Here is an 18,077-nt window from a genome sequence, read left to right on the forward strand (position 1 = left end):
CTGCCCCTTCTGCATCGCTTCGTTGATTGTTGACTGCTGCTTGTCTTGTCTACACCCTTTTATGCCGTGATAGAATCACATTTATTAACCCTTGCAGTGTCAGACCCGCGCGAGGTATCGGTAGGCGATAACGATACCGTCCAACTCCGGTATCGCCGCCGATACCGACACCGACACCGACACCGTAAACATCGGTGGAACACTGCATGTTATTCACTGTTGATTGAACATTCATGGTAAAAACAGATCATTTAGGAATCATATATATATATATATATATATATATATATATATATTTATATATATATATATATATATATATATATATATAACATCTGCCAAGACTTTAACTAGCAATTAACTGTATAGGAAGAATTAAGGAGCGGCGAGAACAGCATGGGCAACATGGCAGAGACAAAAATCTATAAATGCCATGTGTTGGTCCCAGTGGGTTCTAGCAAGAGTGTTTTCCAAACTAAGAGCAAACGATTCAAAGACAATCAAGGCAAATTTTGTGCAGTAATATAAGGGTAGAGGTTATACAGTAGTGTCTTGATGATGTCACTGACGAATGGTAGTAAGTAGTTTAACTCTATGCTGCCACTGATTTTTTCCGTCCTACAATTCCGATAGGATCAGTCTACTAATACATAGTTAGATATACTTTCTGCTTCCTAACCAGCACAGCAGTTAGTTCTAATAAAATATGGTACTATATATCAACCACAAAGCATAAAGTTTCGAGGTTTGGGGGACCAAACATAACAATCTATGCACTACCATTATGCATTATTGCATTTGGGAGTAATGCAGTCGGGCAGGAGAATTATTATTAGGGGGCATATTGGTCTGCAGGGTTCCAACTCGGATGTTATCAACATATCTGTTACAGTTTTATGGGCAAACATGTCTTCAACAGAACGACATTCAAACTTTTCCCAAACATCTAACCAACGAAAACCAGCCACTCATCAAGTTGTCCAGTCTGCTATAGTCTGATGCAATATTTTCGTCCATCTGTATAAATCATTGAATATATAACCAACAATCAGAGTCATATGTACCAGAAGTGTACAATTATTATATTAGATAATGATTCTAAGAATCCATATTACCAACTTCTGAAAAATGAGAAATTGTATCTAAACATCTTCCAAGCACAGAAGACAACTCCAGAACCAGCATGCGGCTCCAAGTCAAATTCGTACGCTTGATGAGCTGTCTTCTTGCTAACAACTATGAAGTGAGAAAACTTCGACATCGCTCACCCAGAAATGATACTTTCCAACCAACCACTGATTGTCCGTTATACCAGGAGGAAACTGGTATGTATGACCGCCATTCCAAGTTGTCTTGCAAGCTTTGCTAGAGTTATCAGCCGGAAACATAATACACGGACCGTAACCAAACACAAGCCCATTTGTATTACAATGATATACTGCTCTCGAATTGTTTCCATCATTCAGAGTCAATTTGACCGGAACCCCACCGGTCAAGAAGCTTTTGAAAGAAAACAGGAAAGATTTTGTACTGTAATTCCAACTTCCGAGTGATGGGTTATGCCAAGGTACATCCGTATAACCTCCGAAAAGAAACCCCTCTGACGACTTGAGAAGGGAAACCGTCTCACCCTTACCATCACAACAACGATGGAAATCACTTGCTTGAAAACCATCCCGAGACGCTGTGTATATCAATTTCCATTCTTGCTGACCTTTCCCCAGCCACTCACCAAGACAAATCTTATTTTGTTCGCTAAGCAAATTTGAACCACCAAATGATAGTATTGTTGTTGATATCAATGCTTCACATAGAGGTCTGATATCGTAGAACTCGGCTTCCAACAGTAACTCTGCCATGGAGGATTGTTTTTCGGGTAGAACTACCTGTCCTGTACGCAGATAGTTGAGAATACGTCTAAAGTGTTTTGAGTCGCGATCGATGAAGTAGCAGCCGTCCTCGTCAGGATTCATCTCGAATCTACCGCTAAACATGCTGGCTAACATTGAGCTCGGGTCTTTATTCAGAGTCTCAATAGTTGTGGTAAATACCTTGCCGCCTACATTCAGCTTGATTCGCTTGCATCGATTAGTTTGGAGTTTTGGTAGTTCCTGCTCCGGCGGCGTTGATCCCCTAGTTTCAACATCATCTTTTGGCGAAATACCTTGAGCTGTGGCTAAGTAGGTTCTTCCCTCTCGAGATGCGTAGGTTTCTTCAGACCCTGTTGCCATCGAGAGTTGTTCGCATACCCGTATGGTGCCCGTATGTTAATATCCCGTATGCGTAAAGGGGTGTTGGTACTGTTCCAATTTTTTTTGTAATAGGGAAAGAGTGCAAGTTTGTGATTTTGCTTGGTTTTGGTAAAAAAATTGACGTTGTAAGTAGTCTAAATAATTATATTTTAATTAAAAATTTGTATGGTATTTTGCATATTTGTACACTGTAGCTACCATACCTCGCACAAAACACTAACTTGGTAAATGCCAAAAGCCTTTATTCGTAATACTCAGCTGACATCCAGACATGGCAGAAGGCAGCATCAAGGTGAACATCGTAGTGTAGCCAGTCTACTGTTCGCACTCTGAAGGAACGCGTCTTTCTCGTCGATCTAAGAGTGCGCTAGCTATATATATATATATATATATATATATATATATATATATATATATATATATATATATATATATATATGTATGCATGTATATGTATATGTATATGAGCGGCGGCTAATATGACGACCGGGCGGAGCTAGAGCCCCAGTTACCGCAGTGGCGTACGAAGATGTTCACGAGGGGTGGATGTACAGTACCGAGGATATCATTATGAGTAATCAAAAAACTACCTCGCTTGCCAGACTGCAAACATATTTGCAAAAGTCAGTAGCACAGAAAATTTCAATTTCTACAATGAGCAAGGCCTGCACCCCCAAGTTCCTACGCCGGTGTACCGGCCTACTAAATGCAGTTTAGACTACATCTAAGAATGTCTGCGTACCGAAGTATGCCTTATTTCACCTAATTAAGTTGCATTTGTAATGAGATGTGTCATCGCTAGATATCTAGAAACGAAATACAGAGGTACGATGTATAAGAAACGATTTCTACAGTTCATCACTGATACGGTCGATCGCATTCTAAGGTTACCAATAAATATTTTTGGTCTTATCTTGTCCAAATCGTTAATACTAATCATCCTTGCAGCATGCAGTACCACGCATTTTCTCGTTGGCAAATTATCTTGCATGATGACGGTTTTTGATCGCTATTCGTATTCATTATTGCTGGATTATCGATACGATTGATATCCTTGAATACTATTATAGCTCTAAAAATAACAAACATAGATGATGTCACAATCCACGTGCTAACCGAGTTGTGTTACGGGTACTGTCAGTGGGAGGAGCTATACCGTCATGTCAGTGTACATGTGTATAAGTATACTATAGAGCGTGGTTTTACCGATAGTATAAATGTATTATGTAATGATGAGAGAACGTTGCGTTAGTCTGAATGAGTGAGTCTGTGTGAGTTGACGGAAAGATGTTCTGAAGTTATCAGACATTCTTTAATCAACTATTATGTTCTCAGTTTACCTCTCCAGGGTCAGGTCGCTTCACGATTCTAATTACCTAAAGCTCAGTCTAAAACAGAGTGCTCAACAGATGGTCTGGTTGCATGATTACGTATTAGACAGCTGACACGTTTGTGTCCTCGCACATAAATTTTATTGCCCGCTATTTACGTTAGAAGCAACACATAATCTTTCCCAAATTAGCTTTCCCACGTAATTTGAGCGGAAGCAGACAAATCAATATCGACAAAATAAGGGCAAGTTAACTAAACGATGCATGGCATTCAGAATGTGCCAACCAATTTGTGTTTACAATTGATGCATGCGTATACGCTGAACAACGCGATGTCTCCTAACACACTGCACTTTTGGTTCCTGTCGTTTCCACATCCCTACTACATGCAGTAGACCGTGCAATAAGAAACCAAAAATTTTCTCGCATATATAGACATGTATATACCCAATAATCATTGTGTCGTTGCTGTTAGCGGCTTTGCAAACCTCCTAAATCGCGTCAAACTCTCAACAACTTTGTTAAGAAACGATTATTGCATAAACTGTTCATTCACAGATATAAACGACTTTATGCGTGCCATAGATTGGTAAGCAGCTATTATTGCCAGCAACTACCACAGCAAACAATGGTATACATAACAAGGAAGTTCACAGCAAACGTCGAGCGACACTTTATTCTACTGTTCTGGAATCCAATTTCTATTTATATCAATTACTTCAGCCGAAGGAGTGGGATTGGCAAGATTAAGATATCTGATGCAATGCTGGTTGGCAGTAACCGGTTTCTGTCCAGTCAAGAATCCTTTGGTCAAGGCCAGCGTGGAAACAGGCATCCAACAACTCGAGTCCTCATACGGGGTCCAATACCAACAGTTCAAAGGCTGACAGTAACGATACCAAATCGGATTCGTTTCATCCGCAGTGTAACAGTACGTTCCATTACCATCGGACTGTCCAAGTTGAAAAGGAACTGTCAGCGCGTCGTCGACCACCAGTCCCCACGTGGACGTGACCGTCTCGCCTACCACAGCTGCTAGAGACGGATGATCAAATGTCTTACTGTCGTGTCGAAAAAGAATGATCGGTTGATCTTCGCGCAGTTCACTAGCAAATTTGTTTAGTTTTCCAAGCATCAAATTTCTCTGCGAAAGAGAGAGCTTCTTGTTGGCAGACAACGCAGAAAGTAGGCGACAAATAGCTGCAACTAGCAGAAAGCTGCCACTATCCAGTTGTTCGCAAAGGAATTGCAAAGCTTCGGTATCAGCTTCCACAAAGCGCCAGACGGACTTCAGAACAAGCGTTGACACAAACAAATTTTCTGATAAACTAGACACCACGCAATGACAGATATCCAGGGTGAACTTGCCGAGATTAGCCAACACCATCAGAGCCGCCTGACGCCGACGAAAACGATCGTGACTCCTTGCCACGCCCAACAGGTAGTGCGGTAAATCTTCATACCGCTGTTGTTGGACGCAATTGGAAAACGCTGCCGGCGCTCGAGCAGATGTCTCTGCGAGACATACAAGCAAATCATCGAGAAAAAAAGGCGTGAACAACATGTCATCATTACTTGGCCTTTTCAATAGTCGATAACTCCAATCAGCAAGCACTTCGACAACTTTCAAGTTACAGTTATTCGAATCTAGAACGCTTGCCAGCGAGCTACCAGGATCAAATGCAACATCAAGAGGTACCCAGTTGCATGTAATCTTCGATGATAACAAATGCCTAAATGCATCAGCTTCTTTAGACATCAAGGTGTCAGAAGAATGTTGTGCAGTGCCGTGTTTGTTGCTATCGCCTTCGAGATGGTCTCTCTTAAAATGTGAGATCAGTGATGAATGCGGTATTGACTCCGATGAGATGTTCTTTCCGTCCAGCACCTCATGATCAACAGCATCTGAGAGAGATTTAAATACGGAGCAGTTGACTGTGGCTAAAAGCTTCCTTAGACTAAGACTATAATCAGACGTCTGCGTCAAGTCACCGGCAGCCTCAGTAGCTTTCTCTAAAACAATGTGTGGAGTTCCTATGTATGCAAGTACACTCCTAAGGTCTTCCGTACTATTACTTGCCAGTTCCCTGCATATGCCAGGTAAACGTTGAAAGAATGACGCTGCAGCCGATGGAAAATTGGAGGAGTAATTGTAGCAAATATCGCAAAGAGAAATAAACAAATTCCGTTTCAAGCTCGATGAAAGATGTCGATCAGTAAGAGAGTTTAGCAATAGCTCACCAACATGTTTGTCGACGCGCAGAGTAGTGCCAATTATGACTTCTCTTTCGTCATCGCCTTCCCTAGAGAGCAGGTTTGAGTAGAATTCGACATCGTTATGGCAAACGTGCTTGTAAATCCAGTATAGGATCGAGCATCGGACGTCGTTTTCCTCATGCAAGTCGAGATACCACTCCGTCATTTTATGAAGCCAGTGTGGTTCCATAAGTGCTGTGTGGTACAAACGAGACTCGTCCGATAGCAAGGCCTCAGCTCTACGACGACAGACGTCGATGTCACAACTTAATAGCTTAATGATAGAATCGGTGTTGCTGATATTGAGTCCTTCTTGTTCAGCCAACAGCATATTTGCTATATCGCAAATCTTTGTTTCAGATTTCTTTTCGATTATCACCTCACCCACGTTACCATCAAGAACCCACTTTTTGAGCAAACAGCACACTTCCAGCTCCAGAATGCGCATGTAAGGAAGGACCTGCACAGGAAAGATGTCTCGACATTCTATTAACCTCTCCAAAACAAGCACAGAGTGGTTGGTCAGGTCGAGGTAAGACGTTTTAGCCTTCGTTTTCAATTTGGTCTTGGCTAGCTCTCGAGTTCGCTCATCGCCATTCGATACTGCTTCCCACAAAAGACGTTCATCGCTTAACGCAAAACACGCTTGAACATCGGCAAGACAATCACGCAACCTCGCTGTGAGAAGCAATAGATCACACACATTAGAATCCTTAAAGAAAGACTTGAAACCCTCGATCGGATGGTGTGTATGCCCTCGGGCGATATGAGCCAAGTTGGGAGATAATCCTTCTAATCTCTCATTGTATCTCTTTTGAATTTCGGGACTATTGCATGCGTCTACGAAACAAAACATATTACGTAGAACACGAGCTAAACTTGCATCGACGTCAGACTGTCGGAGAGCGTCGAGAGCTTCGCATACAATAGTGTTTCTTCTGATCCCGTTGCGCAACGATGACACTAAAGCCAGTTTCATTCCTTTCTCCAATGAAGCAGAAATTTGATAAACGTGATGTTCCAAAATGTCGAGAGTAGAGCAAAAGTCAGCCACGGAAGACACGCTAAGTGCCCACAGCAGCAGTTGAGATGACAAATTGGAGTCAATCTTAACCAGCTTGTTACAAACTGCAATTACGTTCTGCAATAAGTTGCACTTTTTTCTGTTGCAAATCGTTGCTAAAGTAATTAGAACTTGTCCTTTAATAAACAAGTTTTCTACATTCTCCACTGCTGTCTCCAATTCTTGCAAAAGTTTAGGAATATTCATCCAGTTACTTTTAGGAACCGCAACGATCGAAACGGCCACACGAAACGACCTCCACAACAGAGACACCTCAGGATCGGTTTCAGTTGGAGCTATGGAGTCTAGAATTATGTTGCATTGAGCAGGAAGTTTACGGCAAATTTCCATCAGTGAAAACAACAAGTCAACGGTATAAGGGTGTCCTGAATATTGGCAAATGGCAGAAGATGGGTGGGCAAACACAGAAAGCCATTGCAATCTACACCAACTCCGACAGCCGTTTGCCTGTGAGACATTCAGTATCATTTCAGCAGCTTCAACAGCTTGCTGTGCGTCTACTTTCTCCGTTTCCTTCTTTTTCCAAAAGGCACTACAAAGGTCCGACTGGCTAGGAACACAACAGATTGCTGCCATGGCTTCCGCTTCCAGTAACGTCTTAGTCTGACCACGACTGGATTTCTTCAGCAATAGAAATAACTTATCGAAATCGACAAAGCCGCCAAATTCGTTGTTCAGTTGTAACAACGATTTGACCATTTCTATACTGTCGTTGGTATACAGCCAAGAAACAAAGTGATCTGAAGTAAGCAACTGCTGTATTTCTCTGCATGTTGGCTCAATATGGGCAACTAGAGATTCGGCCAGGGATGCAGCCACTTCAAAATTAAAAGGCAATTGCTGTAAGAACTGGGTTACAACAGTCACATCTCCGGCTGCACAAATAGTCTTACATGCATCACAGCGCTCCAGCAATGATGAGTGAACCCCAACCAGATCTAGAGCTTTACCGGCTTGCTCAAGAATGAACTCTAAAGCGTTCGTTTGAGCTGCGCGCCTTGAGGTCAGCGCCTTTTTCAAATGTTTGTCCATAGACGAACACTCTCGATACGAGTAACTCAAACGAAGAACAGACTTTGTCAACTCGAGCAATCGATGTTGTTTTGTAGTCTGTTTGCGGTGTTTCTGCTCCTGCACAAATTGATCTCTAGAGACGTTTGTTGTCAAAGATGACATCTCCAGCTCCCTGATATGTTGCTGAACCGCTGGCGGAGCTTGGTCAAAAGCGCGAGATTTGAAATCACGCTCGAGTACCGCCGTATAGAGGAGATTACTTATCCCACCGTAGAGCACGACAAAAATCCGAAAGAGGCCTGAATTACTACAAATTCGCTTCAGCGGCGCAGGATCTGACTGCAAAGTTGAGATAAACGACCTGGTAGAAACGGAAGATTGAAACAAAGAAAAATCACGTCGCGCAGGAAGAATGGCAAGTCTAAAATCGGCAAGTTGTCTGTAGGTGTCATTACAGATTCGGCGCTGTTCGTGATAGGTACTACGTGTAGCTACGAGAAGGTCAATTGTCTCCAGTGCCTTGTCGTACTTGTCAATCAAATCCAATGAATCGTACAAAACGTCCATGGCTTTGGTTAGTCCCTGGAGTTGGTTCTGAGTAGGTTCGATCAGCCTATGTAGCCCATCTACAACTATAGCCGAAATGGCCTCCTTCATTTCTCCCGTAGACAAGTCTGACAGCCCCGAAACATCTACGGCGGTCATCTGTGTCTGAAGCAACGTTAGGATGGAAGTTTCAAACTCACTCATATCATCCGGTCGTCCAGACGCGTTTGCAACTACTTCTGATGTCCCATTTGCCACCGTCATCATTACAACCATAAGCCCCTTTCGTAAACCTTTGAAAACCTCCTCTGGTCCGATTACTCCAAACGACAAAATTGACGAAAACAATCCTCTGAGAGCGCTTGTAAATGCTAATATAGCAGACTCGACATTCGTATTTGGTTGCATTATTATTCCTTCGATTAGAGTGTCAGGAACTGAGTCGCTTTTGTCGCTAGACAAGCCAAAATCGTCGTCACACGCTACCCGATATTGGCGGGACAGAGCAAAACGGTTGACCATTTGAGCGGCTGATAGCAACGCCGCTTGCTCAGGTTTGCACTTTCGTTTGCTTGCGTTTAATTTTACGTCGTGATACAATTTCAAAGAAGCTCCAATCGCCGCCTTTGTAATACAAACGTCTATTTGTAGTTGGCATTGAATACCTGAAATGTCTCCATAAAGACCAATCTCCGGTGCCAAGTCTTGATATACAGTCGCTGCAGACAGGTCTGCGACGTCTTTCCATTGTTTCAACCAACGTTTCCAAGTATTAAAAAAGTCTTCTTTTGAAGACAAAGCAAGAGTATTGCTGGACTGGTAAGAAGCTCTTATTGTTTCCAATTCCGTTTTTACGCTATCATCGTAAATATCACTGTCAGATTTCAAATGATTCAACAACGCATCAAAAAGGTCGTCCACGGTAGTGATAGCTGTTGCTGTTTCCAAAAACTGATCGACATATGGAGAGCTACTATGCCGCAAAGCTGCGTGGATGGGCATGCCTAGTTCCGCAAGGTCAACTGTAACAAGATTACAGAGCTTTCTCTGACGCTCTACCGTCATCATTCTAAGAGCAGCAGCAAGGGCAGCGACAGTGCATTGCTTGTATACATCGCCCGATGCCAACCACCTATCCAGTACCGCTTCCAATCGAACTTTGCACTGAGGGATATTCTTCAACTGACGTAGCGATTTCTTTACGACGTTTGTAGTGCTGTTGCATCTGGATCGAAAGTCGACATGAAACGAAGTGACGAGGATTTCTAACAGCTCATTCACGACGTGATCTTCGACCGAGTCTACTTGAAGTTCAGGCAACGATCTTGCTACTAATAACGCAGGCAAGGAAACAACATCGCGAACAGTACCAGCCTTGTTACTCGTGCTTAACATAGAAGACAAAAGCGCATTAAATTCAGTTCTTGACCACTTAATACTGGCGTAACCAAAGGCCAAGAGTATTGGTTCTCTCCATCGAGGATCACTTAGTCGTTCGAGCATCATATCCGTTGTTTTAGTTGGATCTCGAAGCAGCCAACATCCGGCAAGAAACTCTTCAAATGACAAGTGAATAAAGCTGAAAGAATCGGCAGCTTTCTCAATCAGTAGACCAACAGACTGTTGAAGTTTAGTTATCATGTTTACAATGTAATTTTCAGCCTCGGACCGCTTACTGCTCGTTGAGCCTATTTCGTAGTACGTAGTCATCATTTTGCTTAAAAGGTCACCCTTTCGAATAATACCGGTTTGGACTGTCGAATGAATGTCGAAAGCCACTCGTTTCAGTGATTCTTCAATAAACTTTTGATCATCATTCGAAAACTTTGTGCAATCTTCTCTCCAAGTCTTAACAAGATAGTGGAATGTGATTTCATACAAAGAAGCTCGTTCTCTAGGTAACTCTTTGTTGGCTGTGAAAATCATGGCAATTAGAGTAATCAACAGAGGATTTGAAGCCAAAAGAAATACAGAAGGATGATCTCGATCGTATATCGCCTTTTTCAGGTTTGCTGCTGCTTGCAGAGCTTCTTTGGCAGAACCAAGACGTGCAAATTGGTCCTGTGTGTTTACCAGTCCGCTGTAATAGGCATCCATCCAACAGTCAACAAACCTGTCTATCGCCTGCCTGCTCATCGCTTGCACTCTGCCGTGAACAACTATGTCTTGTAATAAAGGAGCAGCAAAGTACCCTGCAACGCGGCTGGTAACAACAACCTGACTTGTAGGCTCGGAAGGAGACTTGTCACGGCAAAGTTCAATTAAATTCATTACACAGTCGACAACCTGACGCCGAACACTAGCGACTACGACTTCATCGAGACCATCAAGAATCAAAGTAATCTTTCCTTCAAAGAAGAGTTCGCTTATTCGTTTGTTCAACGACTCACCGAACAGTTCGTCATCAACGCTGCTCATAAGATGACTGCCGTGCGATTTCGATCCCAAAAAGTCTAAAAGAGCGTATTTCGCTTTTCTAGGAACAGATTCGCAAGATTGCAAGTAGTCGGCAAAAGCAGAAATACGAACAAACACGGGAACTCGTACTGATCCCATATCGAATTCTGTCCTGTCGTTAAGAGACAAAGCAACGTAGACTTGATGACGAGGGACAACGACATTCGAAGAATTGTTAAGGTACGCAGTCGCTAGTTTCAAAGCCAGCCATCGAACCATGGTCGTCTTTCCAGATCCGGGATCACCCAGAACAACTAGGGCACTGTGCTCTTTAAAAGCTTCACCAATAGGAATGTCAGATATGTCATCCTCACTTACTGGATTGTACGACTGAGATAACGGCAATTCCGACAAATAAAGCGTAATAAGATGTACTTTCTCATCAGGAGAAAGCTTTTCCCAAGAAATGTTTTTAGAAGTAAAAAGAGCTTTCATTTCATTGTCCAACTGCGCTGCTTGTTGCAATCTTTCGTACGAAGACGCGCGTTCTATTCGCAAAGCAACGTAAACTCGATCGAGGAGCATCCTAAGGGACCTTTGACTTCCTTCACTGCCACTTGCACCCACCATATCAACGTACTCTGTTTCCTTTTTGAGGTACCTGACGTAAGCCAAGAGAACACGTTCTTCCTTTGCTGTCGCGAGCTTTGCTTGGTCAACAGGCTCCAAAAGATGGTTCAGTCCGTTAACCGCAAGATGCTTGCAGAAAGCTACTTCCGACCCTGCTCTACTTTGACTCTTCTTCCATTTAGTTATGATCATACCTGCTTTCTCGGCAAGATTAATGCCATCATATTCAATCTGGCCTAAAACGTGAGCTGGAACAGACAGTGACTTGCCTAAACGCTCCAGCTCACTTTTGTCGCGAATGTTAACACCAACAAGAGCTTTATAATATTGTGGAAAGCTTCCATCAGAACACGCACATGTACCTTCGCAGACAGGCAACACAATGACAACGATTTATACATGCACTAAAATATTATTACTCTGTACAGAGCTGTCATCATGTTTGTCAATATCATCTGGCGTCTGTCCAGGATTCTGTTGTTGCGTTCGCCAATCTAATAAACAAACGTTGCATGTCTTCCTGCAAAATCTAACAACTCATTACCTTCAATTATCCATTCCTGCCCAATGTCATTCAAAGCATTTTCTAGTTCTGCCCAAGTAGCCGAACGTCCTCTGATCTTTTTCCACTCATTGAGAACGTCCGCAGCTTTGCGAACCACATCACTTGGGTTATTGCTGTCAGTGGCCTCGACAATTTCCTCTGGAACGCCTAGTTGCCAAGCAAGTGATCGCCATTTTCCCACAATTCGACTAGCTACAAACTCAAGGTCTGCACTTGAACAGCATCCTTCATCAAACAGTTAACAAACGAAATTAGTAAACCTGCTGCTTAAAAGAGAAACTGCCCTATACCTGTGTCATCACCTGAAAAGTGGCCTGCAGCCTGATCAGCCTCCATAATCGACCGCAAACCACAATGATGTTTCCGGTAATAACATAAACCGATTATTGTCTAAACAAACAGTCAATGAAAACGCTGCCCATGCAAGAGACAGCAAACAGTTAGTAGATTGGAAAAGAAATACTTTGGTGCTTGGCCAACACCCAATTATCATAAGACACTATCAAGTTAGTCACTTCTACTAATTAGAAGTATACCATGTATCTGATTTGGGCTTCTCTGGTGGTAGATTTGATCTGTAGCCAGCATGGTTGGGCTCCGCTCGGGTCGCCTCGCATTCACCGTGTGAACGGTAGTCGAGGCATACAACCAATCTCCTCAACGTATTACAACATTTGAATGTTGTAATGCCATCAAAGGTGCTTTGATGTGCGAGGCCAGCGGCGAGACCCTCGATTCTCGGTAGCTAGTGGACATGTTACAACCGCCATTTGACATAACGAAGTGCTGTCTTTCTGCGCACCTTTCGAGCAGTATCGTGCACCATTTATTCAAAGGGGGCCTCAGTTTTGAACGTCGTCTGCTGAACGTTGTTTTCTCGACACAAATCGACTTCAAATAAATTCGCCCGCAGGTAAGGTGATTTATAATTGCTGTTCTTTGCGGTTATACAAATTTCTAATTCTCTTGAAATCTTTTCTTGAGTGCACATTAGTAACTGGATTGTGCGTCAATATTTGCTTTGTTGCATCCACTGTATACATCAAATTGTGTACTATGTATTGCAAATTTATTTCCGGTGTGCAATTGAATAATATGGAATTAATAATAGGGTACACGCATGAAATTAGAAAAGTGTAATGTACTCAGACAATTTAATTCTATTTCAAAACTACTACAAAATATTTATTAACAGATAAACATTATACAATTTAAATGAGCACAGGATGTGTGTGTATTCACAATATTTATTAAATTAAGTTAATTAAGTTACGTTAAGGTAGCTACTCACATTTAAGTTGATGGTATCACTCATTGATGGTATCACTCATTGATGGTATCACTCGTTGTGTTGTTGACACTTGTAGGTATACTTGGGATTTGCCTTAGCAAATCGACACACTTATTTCAAACAACATACCATGGCATTGGTCGTTATCTGGTTGGTGACATGAATGACAGTACATATACTGATGTGTGTGCGTGCTTGTGTGTGCGTGCTTGTGTGTGTGTGTGTGTGTGTGTGTGTGTGTGTGTGTGTGTGTGTGTGTGTGTGTGTGTGTGTGTGTGTGTGTGTGTGTGTGTGTGTGTGTGTGTGTGTGTGTGTGGTGCCGTAGGTCAGTTGATTAGAGAGTCATCTTACGGAGTGTTTACATCCGGGACCTTGAAGGTTTGCAAGTTCAAGTCACAGTGATGGTGAGCTATGGCATAATTTCCTTAAGCAAGAAACTAACACACGTTTGCTTCTCTCGACTCAGGAGTATAAGCGAGTACCTGGTCATTGATTGGGGTCCTAAGCGGCCATCGGCTGTGATGTGACATCAGCCACTGGGGTCCTGGTGAGACTTCGGGTGCTCACACCACAGTTGGCTTCACAAGTCGGTGCTCCTGTGAGTGCCTGGCCCAGCTCTAGGAGTTTCCTAGCGCAGACACAGAGTTCCCTGAGTAGGGCTAAAGGGCCCAGTTTAACAGCTGGGGGCGTGACTTCTGAGAGGCAGCTCCTGAAATTTAGGATTTTTTAGGTTTGGATCCTTGTGTGTGGTGTGTGTGTGTGGTGTGTGTGTGTGTGTGTGTGTGTGTGTGTGTGTGTGTGTGTGTGTGTGTGTGTGTGTGTGTGTGTGTGTGTGTGTGCAACAGTTCTATTTGTTATTGCGCCAATACACAGCAGTGTTTTCCTATAGACATTAGAGATAATGCTTCTTTGTAACGTGATAAAATAATTTGACATTAAATTAATTAACATGTACAAACCAAGAAGGATGACATCTGTCTGTTTTGACGATTTAAACTACCCAGTATTGATGGCAACTACAAGATGTGTACGTGTCATTTTGTTTTTCTTTGTTTCTTCTTGTGTTGTAATGTGTATCTACATACAGACTAGTCTCTCGTAGCCAGACCATTACCCCGCCCTCAAGATTTGGCAGGGAAACGGTTAGTATCGCGTACCCAGACCTTAACCCGCCCTCAAAACGCACGGGGGGGGACAAAATTAGTTCAGAAGTGCACACCACTCTATCTGTACATTGCTTCTGAGCTCTTGTAAAGAACATCTATTTATGAGCTTCAGCTCATTCATATTTTAGTACACTTTGGTGCTAGTTTAGTAACTTGATTCCGTATTCCAAACCTTATTTGTCTGTGGTAGCAATGGCAACGAGTAGATAACACAAAGAGTGGCTTGAAATCGTGAAGAATGGAGCAATGTTGCTAGTAGCGCTGGACAGAATGTGCAGTATGATAGAGTCAACTCTCTCATTACTATCAATGGAACTAGAAATGATTGCCTATTCTTGAGCAACATTTCTGCTAAGTGCTACTAAGGAAAAACCCACCAAGATTGTTATTATACTGCAAATAATACTTTACTCGTTTATTGAGCCAAGATCATTCAATCTGGGAATCACAAAATTATTCTGTCGACAACATCTGGCCAGCACAAACAAAAGGCAATCTTTAAATTCTGTTTGTCCGTCCCACTGTCTATCTGTCTGTCTGTCTGTATGTCTGTCTGTCCAAATACATATATTTGATATATCATAGCTACTGCAAAAACAGCATCACTAAAACTACATGAGTGTCCAGCAGCCTTAGAAGAGCCGCAACAAGTATGTATAATTTGTCTGTCTGTATTTAATGTTGCTGTTTTGCCATAGCTATGATATATCAAATATATGTATTTTGACAGACAGGCAGAAAGACAGATAGATGTAATTTATTTCAATAGACTGATAGACAAACAAACAGACAGTAGACAGTAGGACGGACGAACAGAATTTAAAGTAGAGCTTTCTTGTGCTGGCCATATGTTGTTGACAGAATGATTCTGTGATTCCCAGACTGAAAGATCTTGTTTCAATAAGAAAGTAAATTATTATTTGCAGTATAATAGCAATGTTGGTGGTTTTCCTCTGTAACAGATAGCAGAAATGTTGCTTAAGAAATGGCAACCATTTCTAGTTCCATTGATAGCAATGAGAGAGTTGACTCTATCATACTGCATCTTCTGTCCCACGCTACTGCCAACATCGCTCCATTCTTCACGGTTTTGCCTTGTCCAAGCCACTCTTTTGTGTTGTCTACTGGTTGCCATTGCCACCACAGACAACTAAGGTTTGGAATACGGAATCAAGTTACTAAACTAGCTTGAAAGTGTACTAAATTATGAATGATCTGAAGCTCATAAAATAGATGTTCTTTACAAGAGCGCAGAAGCAATGCACAGATAGTGGTTTACAATTCTAAACTCAGTCTGTTTCGCTGTGCGGTTTGACAGCGGGGTTAAGGTCTGGCTACGAAAAACTAGTCTGTATGTAGATAAATATTACAACAAACGAAGAAACAAAGAACAACAAAATGACAAGTACACATCATGTAGTTGTCATCAATAGGGTAGTTTAAATCATCAAAACAGACAGATGTCATCCTTCTTGGTACATGTAAATTCATTTAGTGTCAAAATATTTCATCACTTCACAAAGAAGCAGAACACAATTACTTCACATTATCTCTAATTTCTATAGGAAAACTCTTCTGTGTATTGGCACAATAACAAATGTAATTGTTGATATCTATATACAAATACACACACGCAAACACACACACACACACACACACACACACACACACACACACACTCAATGACACAAGCACATGAACACAAACACAGACACAGACACAGACAGACAGACAGACAGACAGACAGACAGACAGACACACACACACACACACACACACACACACACACACACACACAAAATGGCAAATAAATAAGGAGTTGCGGATCAACGGTAATGCCCCCAGCCAGATGGCTGGGTTCCTGTGCACTACGCAGGAACTATGGGCCGTGCTAAGCAATCTCCTAGAGTCTGGCCAGGTTCTCGCAGGAGAACCGACTACGACGCCAACTGTGGTGTGAGAACACGAAGTCCCACCCGAACCCCAGTGGCTGATGGACTTTGTCACAGTCGGAGGCCTTTGCCACCCCTGTCAATGACCAGGTACTCATTTATACTTCTGAGTCGAGAGAGGCAATTGTGTGTAAGTTTCTTGCCCAAGAAAATTATGCCATAGCTCGCCATCACTGTAACTTGAACCTGCAATCCTGCAAGGTCCGGACGTACCCACTCCATAACATGACTCCCTAACCAACTGAGATATCGCACCACATACACACACAAACACACAGATACAGACACAGACACAGACACAGACACAGACACAGACACAGACACAGACACACACACACACACACACACACACACACACACACACACACAGACACACATACACACACACACACACACACACACACACACACAGACACACACAGACACACACAGACACACACAGACACACACAGACACACACAGACACAGACACAGACACAGACACAGACACAGACACAGACACAGACACAGACACACACACACACACACACACACACACACACACACACACACACACACACACACACACACACACACAGTATATATTGTCATTCATGTCACCAACCATATAACGACCAATGTCATCGTATGTTGTTTAAAATAAATGCCAATTGCCTAAAGTCATATCCCAGGTATACCTACAAGTGTCAACAACACAATGAGTGATACCATCAATGAGTGATACCATCAACTTAAATAAGAGTAGCTACCTTAACATAACTTAATTAACTTAAAGGAGAACTCCCACGCTAATACAAGTTAATGTTTAATCAAAGTACTAGTTGCCACAACTTCATTGGCACAACAAGTTTTTACCTAGGCCTGTCAGGAAGAGAGAAACAAGAAGGCAAAGTTGGGGGCGTGTCGCATGGGCGCCGCCATCTTGGATGATGACGTAGAAGTGTCTTACCCTATGCGCATGTCTCGCAGCGGCTGAAGAGAACTATGGAAACTATCCGTCCGTATAACTTTGAACCTGTTCGAAACGCTAGAGATATGTCAGAAAGTGATTCTGGCGGTAGCGACGACGATGACCAAACACTTCATGTCCCTGATACGCGTACGGAACGACTAGAAAACACCGACTGGTGTACTTGTGGTCTGTGTATCGTCATGCCGAGCATTACAGAATGCATCTGCTGCAAGGAAGTCGATGCTCTGAGCTGGAGACTTCATGGCGTGAGATGTGCGACAGCGCATGACAGTTTTCACACTGTCTGCTTGCACTATGAAGTTCTACGCACAGCGGTAGGCGTCATGAACGTCTCTCCAGGCTCCATTACAGAACCTCTTACGGCCAGGTATGATTTGAAGCAACGATCACGTTCGTTCTCACCTGCTAGTGCATGGTAATTCTCTGTGTAGGCTTTTGAGACTGGCGGCTTACCGCCAATTTACTCACTGGGCTCACGAGATGTTGGGGAGAGGTGTACGAATAGTCATACCATCGTGTGTGGTGTCTGCCGTACGCAGAGCGTTTCCAGAAGAGAGTGGGCACTATGTTGGCTTTAGAGATGCTAATGATTCTCAGTGATGTATTAGCTAACAAATGAA

The 18,077-nt window shown here is 42.7% G+C and overlaps 4 protein-coding genes across 4 annotated transcripts; 1 reads left to right on the forward strand and 3 right to left on the reverse strand.

The window, feature by feature from the left end:
• Positions 1 to 986: 986 nt before the first annotated feature.
• LOC134178794 (uncharacterized) lies at positions 987 to 2,248 on the reverse strand. The gene has a single exon (XM_062645694.1). The coding sequence runs from the start codon at positions 2,229 to 2,231 to the stop codon at positions 1,230 to 1,232; it is 1,002 nt and encodes a 333-aa protein (XP_062501678.1). The 5' UTR covers positions 2,232 to 2,248; the 3' UTR covers positions 987 to 1,229.
• Positions 2,249 to 4,115: 1,867 nt separating this feature from the next.
• On the reverse strand, positions 4,116 to 5,466 carry LOC134178848 (uncharacterized). The gene is made up of 2 exons (XM_062645755.1): positions 5,159 to 5,466; positions 4,116 to 5,098 (listed from the first exon to the last, which is right to left on the reverse strand). The coding sequence occupies exons 1-2, from the start codon at positions 5,340 to 5,342 to the stop codon at positions 4,263 to 4,265; spliced, it is 1,020 nt and encodes a 339-aa protein (XP_062501739.1). The 5' UTR covers positions 5,343 to 5,466; the 3' UTR covers positions 4,116 to 4,262.
• Positions 5,407 to 11,702, reverse strand: LOC134178458 (uncharacterized). Its single transcript, XM_062645336.1, has 2 exons — positions 5,549 to 11,702; positions 5,407 to 5,471 (listed from the first exon to the last, which is right to left on the reverse strand). Exons 1-2 carry the CDS (start codon positions 11,700 to 11,702, stop codon positions 5,407 to 5,409), a joined length of 6,219 nt encoding a protein of 2,072 aa, XP_062501320.1.
• A 5,743-nt stretch (positions 11,703 to 17,445) lies between these two features.
• On the forward strand, positions 17,446 to 18,077 carry LOC134179066 (P2X purinoceptor 7-like). Its single transcript, XM_062645969.1, has 2 exons — positions 17,446 to 17,824; positions 17,889 to 18,077. Exons 1-2 carry the CDS (start codon positions 17,469 to 17,471, stop codon positions 18,055 to 18,057), a joined length of 525 nt encoding a protein of 174 aa, XP_062501953.1. The 5' UTR covers positions 17,446 to 17,468; the 3' UTR covers positions 18,058 to 18,077.

This window comes from Corticium candelabrum, chromosome 4, assembly GCF_963422355.1.
Source record: "Corticium candelabrum chromosome 4, ooCorCand1.1, whole genome shotgun sequence".
Lineage (NCBI taxonomy): Eukaryota > Metazoa > Porifera > Homoscleromorpha > Homosclerophorida > Plakinidae > Corticium > Corticium candelabrum.

Excerpts from the sequence above, each read along its gene's own strand:
- LOC134178794 (XM_062645694.1), bottom strand. The coding sequence starts at position 2,231 with ATGGCAACAGGGTCTGAAGAAACCTACGCATCTCGAGAGGGAAGAACC.
- LOC134178848 (XM_062645755.1), bottom strand. The coding sequence starts at position 5,342 with ATGTCTAAAGAAGCTGATGCATTTAGGCATTTGTTATCATCGAAGATT. Across the intron at positions 5,099-5,158 it reads TCGACTATTGAAAAGGCCAA|AGACATCTGCTCGAGCGCCG; the intron begins GTAATGATGACA and ends TATGTCTCGCAG.
- LOC134178458 (XM_062645336.1), bottom strand. The coding sequence starts at position 11,702 with ATGATCATAACTAAATGGAAGAAGAGTCAAAGTAGAGCAGGGTCGGAA. Across the intron at positions 5,472-5,548 it reads GACGCAGACGTCTGATTATA|GTGCTGGACGGAAAGAACAT; the intron begins GTCTTAGTCTAA and ends GTTGATCATGAG.
- LOC134179066 (XM_062645969.1), top strand. The coding sequence starts at position 17,469 with ATGGAAACTATCCGTCCGTATAACTTTGAACCTGTTCGAAACGCTAGA. Across the intron at positions 17,825-17,888 it reads ACAGAACCTCTTACGGCCAG|GCTTTTGAGACTGGCGGCTT; the intron begins GTATGATTTGAA and ends TTCTCTGTGTAG.